General features: G+C 39.5%; 1 protein-coding gene across 2 annotated transcripts in view; it reads right to left on the reverse strand.

Moving 5' to 3' along the window:
• Positions 1–10,198: 10,198 nt before the first annotated feature.
• Positions 10,199–12,108, reverse strand: part of LOC122799354 (adhesion G-protein coupled receptor D1-like) — a 689,306-nt gene continuing 687,396 nt past the window's right edge. For both annotated transcript variants that reach the window (XM_044068349.1, XM_044068348.1), the window contains one exon: positions 10,199–10,460. In XM_044068349.1, coding sequence (XP_043924284.1) covers positions 10,275–10,460 — 186 coding nt within the window. In that variant the 3' untranslated portion in view covers positions 10,199–10,274. The remainder of the gene's footprint in view (positions 10,461–12,108) is intronic.

The raw sequence follows: 12,108 nt of genomic DNA on the forward strand, positions 1-12,108 counted from the left end.
AACGAAGACGAGATAGACAACTTAACATAAAGAAGTTATGTACCTACCATAACGTTCCATGTTAGTTGTCTTCATCTCGCCTTCTTTCTTGCATCCCCTCTCCATCCTCCTGTCCTATTGGACCGAGAGGAGTTTAGGCTTCACTGGCTGAGTATTTTCTGGTTTGTTTCCTCTAAGGACTTGGAGTGAATAACAAGTATGCCCAACCTGTTAGTTTGGTCAGGTTATTCTTGCTATGTCTGGGGTTAGCTATTACAAACGAGAATCTGGGTAGCTAGCGCTAGGCATCATGGGATAAGGGGTAGCCTCGAGCCAGTAAACAGCTCTCAAGCTATAGAAGATGGCCGAGTCGGAGACGAGGATCGGCTCTGATCCCATCAAGCAAGAAAGAAGGCGAGATGAAGACAACTGACATGGAACGTTATGGTAGATACATAACTTCTTTTTTTGTGAACAAAGTGTTCATCAGACTCAACAATTTATAGCTTCAGAAGAGAGGAAATAACACAGAATGACAATAATATGCAAACATATGCCAGTTGCTTAAGGTATAGTAAAGCATTCAGTGAGATGCAGAATGATAACTTACAATGAAACAGCAATTGCATAAGCAATAATGCATGACAGGGTGTGTGTTAATGTGTAATTGATGCCCACCCTGGAAGGGCATTAATTACACATTAACACACAGCCTGGAGGGCATTATTGTGCTTAGAGAATGGTCTCGCTGTAAAAGTGTTGTGTTTCACTTACTTAATTTTTTAAAGTACTATATTATTTTTTTGTATATTTTTGATGTAAAATAGTTCCTCCGCCTAATGTTTCAAACTTTCTGTAGCATATATTAATGGTGTTGGAGGAAGCATTTTACATCAAAATATATATAAAAGTAATACAGTACTTAAAAAAAGAAAAAGTAAGTAAAACACAATTTACAGACAGCCCATTGTCTCTCTCTCTCTCTCCCTTTCTCTGTCATACACAGCTTTCATACACGATTGCTCTCACTCTCTCTCAATCTCTCTTTCTGTCTCTCTCACACACACACACACACACACACACACACACACACACACACACACACACACACACACACACACATGCACACAGTCTTCTCTGCTTTCATACATGCATTCACTCACAAAACCGCTCTCACTCTCTTGATGTCTCTCTCACTCACACACACACAGACACACACACACACACAGTCACTTCTGCTTTCATAAAGGCATTCATTCACACATGATCGCTCTCAGTCTCTCTCGATCTCTCTCTCACACACTCAGTCACTCTTGCTGTCATGCACACATTCACTCACACAAACAGACAGCAACATGAACACACACACACACGATCATCTCTCTCTCTCTCTCTCTCTTACTTTCATACACGCATACACTCACTCTCTCTCATATAGACAGACATGCTTTTTATTTTACATTCGCTAAACAACAAAGGCGCTGCTTAGCAAGCACAAAATAATGGCTGCCTTTCCATTTTTCACAGTCTGAGCTCCACGGCGGACCCGTTTTTTACAATGCATTACTTGTACATTAATATCCTGCTGGGGAATGCTCATTCTCCAATCAGGGTACTGATGCACAGTAAGCCCATTCTCTAATGAAAATTAAACAATGGGCAAACTGTATATCAATACCCTGATTGGAGAATGAGCGTTCTCCAGCAGATTATTAATGTACAGCTAATGTCCGGTGAAAAATGAGCCTGCCGCTTCATTTCAGCTTATCAAGCTGCCCTGGAGCTCAGACTGAGGAAACAAAATAGCCGCCAGTATTTTATGCTCACCAAGCAGCGTTTTTGCTGTTTAGCAAGTGTAAATGTAAAAAAGAAGACAAAAAGGTATGTGTGTCTGTGTTTGTGTGTGAGTGTATGTGTGCATGTCAGTGAGAGTGAGCGAGCCGTTATTTTACAATTGCTAAGCAGTGCTTTTGCTGTTAAGTGAGTGTGAAATAAAAAGAGAAAAAAATGCAGCATGTGTGTGAGAGTGTATGTAAGTAAAAGAGAGAGAGAGAGAGCGATTGTGTGTGTGTGTTTCTGTTTGCATGTCTGTGTGAATGGGTACATGCAGAGAGATGTGTGTGTATGTGTGTGTGTGTGCGAGAGAGATGGATGGAGGGAGTGAGAGAGAAAGCAAGTGTGATGTATGAGTGAATGCATGTATGTAAGCAGAGGAGACTGTGAGGAGATTGAGACTAAATGTGTGTATGAATGCACCTGAAGACTGTGAGAGATTGAGAAAGAGGATGAGATAGATCTTGTGTAAGTGAATGTGTGTATGAAAGCAGAGAAGACTGTGTGTGTAAGCAGAAGAGACTGTATCTGAGAGAGAATAGGTTCATAGGTTCATAGATTAGTACTAGGCTAACTGCCCTTGCGAGCCATTTTTTTAAACCTAGCCAATTATCCCTTGTGAGACTCAAACCCTGCACCTAGTGTTTGTAAGGCAAACACCTTAACAATTAGGCTACTCTCCCAACCCCTCGGGGCTGTATGTAAAACTGTTGTGTTTCTCTTGCTTATTTTTTAAGCACTATATTATTTTTTATATATACATATATATATATATATATATATATATATATATATATATATATATATATATATATATGTAAAATGCTTCCTCCAACACCATTAACATATACTACAGCAAGCTTGAAACAGTAGGCGGAGGAACTATTTTACATTAAAAATATATAAAAAAAATAATATAGTACCTAAAAAAATAAATAAGCAAGTAAAACACAACAATTTTACAGGGAACCCATTGTCTAAGTGCAATAATGCCCTCCAGGCTGCGGTGTTGGGCCTCATAACACCCCTGGGAGGGCATTAATTGCACATTAACACACTCACCCTGTCAGGTATTATTGCTTGCTTAACACATATATACCAAAGTGAGTATCCAACTGGCTGGTATGTAGGAAATGGCAGGTAAATATTTTTAATGAAATAATAAAAGCTGAGACAATAAAGCTGGGAGTGCTGCAACCTCTGTTGTTATTGATCTACAGCACTGATCTAAGTGATTCAAGAGAAATATTATTATAAGTTACAGTAACAAAAAATAACTGTAAAATAGCTGCAAATAAATACTCTTCATTAACAAGCTGGACATAGACTTTTTCACAGTACCATCAATGTTATGAATGCAACCTTATTAACTTTGAGAATATTCATGTGTTTTGCTGAGATTTAACTTCTGTTATTTCTCAGATCACAGTCAAAAATTCATATTTTTCTAACAAAAGTGTCTTCTCTGTTTATAAAACCTCATTTTCTTCTGTGTGAATATTTATCTCTATAAATTTATGAGGTGACATCAAAACAATGCATTCCTAAAGCTGAGACTATTAAAACTATGGAATTGTACTTGATTTGTTGACTACAGCATTACAGCTTTGGTAGTCTTTGTTTCTTTCCTAAAGTGTAGACATCTGTCATTTCTTCAGTACTTTTACTGCTATGATTCAAATACAGGTCAAATTGTATTTCTCTACCCTAAAAAGAAAAATCAGTGTGTATGGTGTTTGTAGCCGCCTTCCATGTCCTATGAATGTGTTCTTGTTTTCATGATGAAGCGTAATAACATAATTTGTATTACGTGGAGCACTAAGATTATGATATGAAGTCAGAAAAAACGTGCCTCAATATTCTTCTCTCAAGCTTCGCTTTACTCCACTGTCAGGGTGAATTTAATAATAATAATCCTATTTGTTAACCAGGTGGGCCCACTGGACATAGTCTCTTTTCAGGAAAACCCAGGAGTAATGGTTAGTTAAGTGACTTGCTTATGGTCACACAACAGGCAAACAAAAGCTGAGGAGAATCAAACCTCGTACCACAGGAACTGCAACTCACAACCTTAACCTCTGCATCAGCTGCTAGACAGGCAAAGGATTTCTTAATATCCATATCCACTGCATGATTACAGACCTATTCATACTAATCTCACATCTAAACTGCTGACTCTATAGCTGTAATGAAAAAGGCAAACACACTTCACTATGAATGGTAAATTTTTCACCTTTTTTTGCCCAGACATTGCCAGTTCTTTACATTGTACCATAGGTTCGCAGATCAGTACTAGGCTAACTGCCCTTGTGGGCCATTTTAAGCCTAGCCAATTAACCCATGGGAGAATCAAACCCTGCACCTTGTGTCTGTAAGGCAAACATCTTAACCATTATGTCAACCTCCTCCTGGTTGTCAAACCCCACTCTGATGGACCTCCTGCATATCCACAAAACAAACAGCACCAGAACTACCTGTTCTAAAGTCTTAAACCTTGCCTGTGACATAAATAGGACCTGCTGGAGAGACAAGTATGTATCCCAGAGACTATCCCGTCCCTGGAACAGGCTCTCCATCCATTTGAAGCAGATAACCCAATTCAAGCGCAACTTGGACAACTGGATGCGGAACAGGAAATTCATCCTTGGTTTGGCACCTATGTCTCTAATGGACACAGATAACCTGTAAACAGTTCCTCTCTCAGGCCCCTGCTTATACTTATCAAAGGTACGAAAACTTGTCAAAGATTTGGGATGCATGGCTTGGCTTAAAAAGGACCTTGTGGTAGTTAGCCTAGTAAACACCTATGAACTTACTGCAAGAAAACTTGGAACATAACTTCTCTAGCTAGCAATTCTTGCTTTACAAGAAGAGATCCTCCCATGGTTCATAGCTGATTGCTAGGCTAATGGCATAAAAGCCTTTACAAGCTTAGCTGGTAATACTCAGAATATGACATTATTATATCTTTATTCCTCAGACATGGGATAGGGTAGTATCGGGGTAGTGGGTCTTTTAAATAACTCAAGGCTCCAATACCCAGACTGTCTCTGTCCTTAAGGGACATGGGCAGTACCCCAGGAGTGAATTTACAGTTCCCCATCCAAGGCCTCATTTCCATGTGAATGAAAAGAAAACTTTGTGATCCAGTTTCCATTTGTGGATGTTGAGTGCAGCCCTAGGTAATTCGTCTGCCACTATGTTCTGGCCTGGGTGTGTGCAACAAGACTGGAAAAGCATGACAAGTTGGTCAGGCAGCTTCTACAAACACTACTGCAAGTCTAAACATTGAGTACCCCCTTTACTTTTTCAGATATCAAGTCACTACAGTACAGTACAAGCAATTCTTAAAGTGCCTAAGTGTTTGACCCAAATCATTCTCAGACAATATAAAAATCATCATCTGCTTCAAGTCCATTTCCTTGGACTTGTCCAGCTGTTAGCAAACAGAATTCAAGCTATGAACTTTTAGTAAACTTCATCTTGCCAAGTTCAGGGTTTGATTCCTTGAGAAGGAAGTCAGCTAACAAAGCAGTGGTCCCAGGCATGTAACTGAAATGGGTCCTGTTGATAATTCTACTACCTCCCAATCATAAGCAAACTACATATATGTGTACACAAACAAGCAAACAAAAATAAATACATTTTAAGATAAACTAAATGCATCCCTCAAGTAAAGTCTGGGACAAGCACAGTGAGGGTCTGCATCAGCTGCACTAATCCACCCCCCAAGTAATGTCTGAGGCATGCATCTGCCCTGGTTGTGGTCTGCTTGTTAAGCAAACCAAGAGTACTCTTATCCCTTCCATCAGAAGGGTTATCACCTGATGCAGAGGATGGTCATCATGTTGTCAAATATTCTTGAGATACCACTACATTTTTTTAGATGTGTAGCCTGGCTAAAGGGACTGACACTACTCAATTATTTTCAAAATGGAGTAGGACATGTCCTTGGATTCCAAGGAGACCTTTAGATGACTTTTGTGCCAGAGCCACAAAATAAGTTTTCAACTCAAATGCTCTCCTTTTCATGGTTAAAGTGTTCCTTGTTTGTATGAAACAGAGCTCCCCAGAAAATCTTTGGCTGTTCCTGATGCAGGCTTGACTTTGGTAGGTTCAGGCAGAAGTGTGGAAGGGTCGAGCAGTGCACTGAGAACTTTATCAGGCTGCTGCTGGTGACTATATCTGGCAGTCCTCCAGGTAAGAGGAGATGTGCACATCCTGCTTCCTCAAAAAGCAAACACTGAAGTTAGACATTCTGATACTGAAAGGCCACAGGATAGAAAAGTAAACGGAAATGCCCTTGTCCCATTCCGAACCTTAAATACAGTCCGAAGTTTTTATGGATGCAACACGAAGGCATGCATTTTTTAGGTCCAAATCAAACAAACACATTTCTTGGATCAGAAGAAGCAACACAGACTCTATGGTCGGCATCATGAACTTGGATTCAAGTCACATGCTTAGGGGTCTTTAACCAGCAAATAAAATCTATGTGTGTGTGTGTGTGTGTGTGTGTGTGTGTGTGTGTGTAAAAATATAAATAAAATATACGTGTGTGTATAGGTTCATAGGTATATACTAGGATACTATGCTAATAACCTCCAGGGCTTTTATAAGACAAGCCGTGCAACCAAACACGATTGCATCCCCTTTTAACATGTGTCTACATTGGAGAGGTATGTCAGTAATATATATATATATATATATATATATATATATATATATATATATATATATATATATATATATATATATATATATATATATATATATATACATACATGATGTATACACTCACTCACAAACACATACAAGCACGCACTCACACACAATCGAGCATGCACTCAAACTCGCTCACGCACACACACTTGCACTCACTTGCTCAGTGACACACTCACGTGTTTTATTCTTAGAACCATAAGACAGAAATGATCATAGAAATAGTTACGTTCATAGGCTTAAAACTGAATCTGGAAAACAATGCACAGCGCTTGCATTCAGTTAAAAAATACTGGAAACCAGAAAAAAATCCAGGTTTCAAAAACGCGTCACTGATAGCTCTACAGTCTTAGTCCAAGTTAACAACAATCTAGAGCTTTTTCAATTAGCATATTTAATAACCACAGACATTCTTCACCAGGTTTGTGTACACTTTTTTACCCTACGTCTGTGTGTACTTAAGTATTAAATAAATTTTCTTAAAGCCAAAATCATAAAATTTCTAACGTGTAAAGTGCAACATGTGAATACAATCCTACATTAAGTGACTCTAAAATAATACCTGGTATGACTATACAAATGTAGTTTTGTAGAATCTGTTATTGTCTTATAATCAAATACTACAAATAAAATAAGTAAATAAATACTTTGTCTATTGAAGGAATTTGATAGAAAAGCAGCTCATAACCTAAGACAGCACTATGATAAATAAATATTTTGAAACTCTAAACATTACTGACCCCAGAACATTACTAACCCCAGAATGAAAAAAAAAATCTTACAAATTCTTTCTTCATACTAACACCACTACCTGGGATTTTACTGTGGATTTTATGTAGTAAATATAACCCAATGTCATTTCACATCTCCTTTTTATGCTACATATTTTATCTCAGTTATATCTTTATTTGTACATATTTGTTGATATTTAAACTCTGCAAAATTATACTCTATGTACAGTCATTTTGTAATCTACCTTCTCTGTTATCTTTTCCTTTAAAATACTTGTTAGTTTCATTGTTTTGTGTGGAGCTTTTCTCCCTGGGCCTCCGCTGAAAATGGACATGTTGTCCAGTCTGACTTTCCAGGTAATCAAATGTAAAAATAAATAAATGTCAATTGATACAAAATACAACTTCTGTATAAAAAAGCAGTACTTATAGCATTACAAGTTTTCTAAAGTCTGAAACTTCACTGTTAATGATGTTTGCACAAAGCTAACCAAAATTCTGGAAACTTGACTGGTAACTAGATGAATATCCATTCAGAAAGAAAAGTTGTGTAAAATCTTACCATAACCATAGATGTCCTTCTCTTCCATGTTGCAGCATTCCACACATGGGTCTACCTCTCCTCCCTTGCATGCATCCGGCCAGCACTCCAAAGCCCCCCAGTCCCTCCTGGTGCGTCAGATGCCCGACGCGGCTGACAGGAACGTGGGCCACAAAAGTGACACCGACACGCACCAGCCCTCAGAACAGAAGCCCCAGTCGGAGCCAGTTCACAAAGGGCATAGCTTGTTCAGTGCCACCTGGAGCAGCAAGTGCAACCTGACAGGAGGGGAAGGAGGGTGGGAAGGAATACTGTAACATGGAAGAGAATGACATCTATGGTTATGGTAAGATTTTACACAACTTTTCTGTCTTCTATTCCTATGTTGCAGTATTCCACATGTGGGTGAGTGCCACAGCTCACTAAGAATGGGGTGGTGGTCTGGTAGAGCTCTCCAGGAATCCATGGCGGACAGCCCTGGCAAATCCTGCTCTGGCCCTAGAGATTTGGTCCAGCTTGTAATGTTTGGTGAAAGTGTGTACTGAGGACCAGGTAGCAGCTTCAAGGATAGTGTTAGTGTCTAGTCCCTTAAAAAGGCTCCTGAAGAGGCCATAGCTCTTGTGGAGTGGGCTTTAATAGATCCCTGCAATGATTTATAGTGGTACCGGTAGCAAAAGGTAATGGCCTTGGAGATCCAGAGCCCTAGGGTGTAAAGAAACAAACAGTTGGCCAGATTTCCTAATAGACTTGGGTTTATGGAGGTAAAACCTTAGCTGTCTGTGAGCATCTAGGGTATGGAGAACTCTCTCACTATCTCCCTGAGGGTTAGGAAATAAGGCCAGTAGGTGGATGGACTGGTTCAAAGATATGTCGCTCACCATCTTGGACATGAAGGAGGGGTTAGTCCTGAGGGAGACCCTGTTCAGAAGGAAGATAAGGAATGGTGGGTCAGACATCAGAGCTTGCAGCTCTGAGACCCTCCTGGCTGACGTAAGAGCCACCAATAAGATAGTTTTCCAGATGCAGAACTTTAAGGAGGCTTTAGCCGCTGGCTCGAAGGGAGCCAGGGTGAGCTTTTCCAGTACTTAGTTGAGATCCCATGGAGGAGGGGTTGGTTTCCTGGGGGGGGGGTCTAAGATGGAGGACCCATTTGAGGAAGAGCTTTGATGGTAATCTGGATGCTAAGGGTGGATCCAGGGGGAGACAGGCAGAGATAGCGGACAGGTGTGCTTTTATAGAAAAGTAGGCCAGCCCTGTCTGCAGTAGTTCACACAGGTAAGACAGGATTAGAGGGATGTCACTTTCCAGCAGTCCAGCTGTCTTTTGTGACACAAGGAAAATCTTTTCCACTTGGATAGGTAAGATTTTCTAGTATAGGGTTTCCTGGCCTCCTGCAGGACATTGAGCACGTCTTCATTGTACAGGTGTCTAAAAGGGATTAGAATCCTATCAGCCACAGTGTGAGGTTCAAAGACTGCCACTGTGGATGTATCTGAGATCCCTTGTTCTATATGAGTAGGTCCACTGAGGGGGGTAACTTGTGGTGATTGCCCTTGGACAGAAGAAGTAAGAGGGGGAACCAGTGCTGTCATAAATGCTGTCATTTTGCAAGGCCAGAAGAAATGTCCTTTACCTCTCTATGAAAAGGTAGATTTGCACTTACCATGCAGATTGTCCTTCTGCATATATAGATTTCCATTGCATTACTTCTTGAATGGCTGTAGTAACATAAAAGTGTTGACAGTTTGAATGGTAATCATTGAAATATCACAGATGTGAACTTACATTTTCTATAGTGGAAATCAATGTATTGCTGTAGCTGCACTCTGCCAGCATCTTAAGCACATTTGTATTTGGTGGATAATAGTCAGTTCTGCATTCCAGTAAAAAGGCCCAGAATAAGTCAGAAGAGGATGTGGCAAATACCCCTCCCCTAACCATCTCTCCAATGTACAAGCTCTTATATAGGCATGTCTTCAAACAGATCTAACTTATAAGATACAGTTTTAAGAATGTTGAGTCATAAAAGATATATACCATATGGCTGACTTTCTGAAACATAGAAAAGGAAAGATAAAACAACACCTTGGTTTTTTTGCGGGGGGAGGGGCTGCATTTCCCTCCACCCTCTCTGCTAATTATATATACCAACTCTGAAATCGCACTACAGTGGTGAAAAGGGAAAATTACCAGATCCCAGACCCAACAGGGTCATCTAATTCTGCTGCTGATTGATTTTCATCCCCACCCATCAAAGAAAAATGTTGTTTTTCTGATTATTTTGTGCATGTTGTGTGTTGGAGACCTGAATTAAAAAAAAAAACAGTAGTCATTACAATTCAGTTTCAATGATCAACATACATCATAAATAAATAAAAAAATTACATTTTCTTAAAAAAAGACTTTTATTTTTACAAAATTTTATGACAGAAGATCTAAAAGGATGTTAAAAGGGTCAAAATGTAACATCATAAATCAGCATCCACAAACTCCACATTTGAAACACAGTTTTCTAAGCTTGATTTCTTCCTCTGCTTGTCACATTTCACTGATGGATTCCTTTGGTGATCAGGGGGAAAGGAATCTTCACTCCAAGCTACAGATTTGGAAGGTGAGCTGTTGCCACTGTCAGATAACTCTTCTTGGTTACAAAACTAACAAAGACACAAAGTGAAAAGGTTTACAGCAATAGTGACTCTCACTTAACCTACTTTAGCAGTTATCAGTAAAGGTGTTCTGTGATGGGATTTTTCAGCTGCAAAATGTTTTGATGAGATGAAAAAATATGCTATCACTAAGACGACATATTGCCTTTGCCTTCTTTTGTTGTCTTGGGAAAAGACCACACTATTCTTGTAAAGCAAGCTAGACATTTCTGGTAATCATATACTGAGTGATACATAGTTACACAGTTCTCATGATAGCAAAAGGCGTTTTATCTTTACCAGACAAAGGACAGTGCTTTCCTTAAGATGCATATATAATGTATATTCTGAACATCTAATTTCAACATTTTTTTCTGAAATACAATTTTACTGAACATTTCACACCACTGTACTTGAGAAGAAATTATTTTTCTTTTATTTTTGCAAAAGAATATGATGCTTGGTATTGAATCAATTATGAATTTCACCAGGTCAGCTTACTGTCTGGGCAGATATAGTAACTCAATTCATTTTTCTCATGGCCTCTTTAACCTGCATCATCTATGTCAGTCTGACACAGGTCATCTGAACACTAAGAGAGGGTACTGTGATAAGTGCATACTTTAAAATGATAAGTGGAAAATATGCATACCAATAAGGAAGCCTTCCAAGAAGCTCTCAGGTGTAGACTAAGATAAAATTATGAGCTCACAGTCACGGGTTCTGCCAGCGGTTGTTTAAGAAAACAAAAAAAATAAACAGCGGAACTTTTCAGCACTTAAAGATCACATACCCTGCTGAACATACCACAGTCATTCATACTTTACTACTCTAACCCTGAATTTATGTTACCTGCTCCCTAATGCACACGATCATATGCATAGTTATGTCAGAAATTATGGCATTTTAAGTTCATAGGTTCATAGGTAGGTACTAGCCTATTGGCCCTAGGACCTATATAAGCCTAGCCAAATGATACCCTGACTTTTGCCACCCAAGAAAATTATTTTCCTGTGTCCCTGTCAAGCAGAGCTACAGAAGTGATCCCTGGGGTGAATTTCCTATCTCCCATCTAATCATCAAGATTTTTCTTGAAGAGTGCTAATGAGCTTTGTTTGATATAGATAGGTAGTTTGTTCCAGAGTATGGGAAGTCTCTGGGACAGGAATCTATCCCTCCAGCTATTTATTGTGGTGACAAGGTTTAGGTCCCTAGAGTGTGTAGCTCAGAGGGATTGGGATTTCTTTAAGTGGAGCATGTCTAACAGCTCTGGGTTTGACATAGCTTTGTATGTTAGGCAGAGATCGCCTCTGAGTAGGCAATATGCGACAGAGTGAAGCTGGATATTTTTGAGATGGTCTGCGTAGGGCATCTGTTTGAGGCTGGTAATCCTCTTTGTGAGGTACTTCTGCGGCCTTTCCAGTTGTTGTAGATGTCTTGTGAGGTACATACCAAAAGGGGCATTGTACTCTATAATGGGCCTAATGAGTGACGAGTAGAAGGGAACGATGACCTCTTTTTCCTGGATGAGAAACCTTTTGTAATGAGGTGTGCCATGTAGAAGGATTTCCTGACTACTGTGGCGATGTGATTATCAAAGGAGATACTACTGTCGACCTGTGTCCCAAGGTCTGTTATCACACTTTTGGTGTTAAGT

This window comes from Protopterus annectens, chromosome 4.part0, assembly GCF_019279795.1.
Source record: "Protopterus annectens isolate FY-2018-M chromosome 4.part0, PAN1.0, whole genome shotgun sequence".
Classification (NCBI taxonomy): domain Eukaryota; kingdom Metazoa; phylum Chordata; order Ceratodontiformes; family Protopteridae; genus Protopterus; species Protopterus annectens.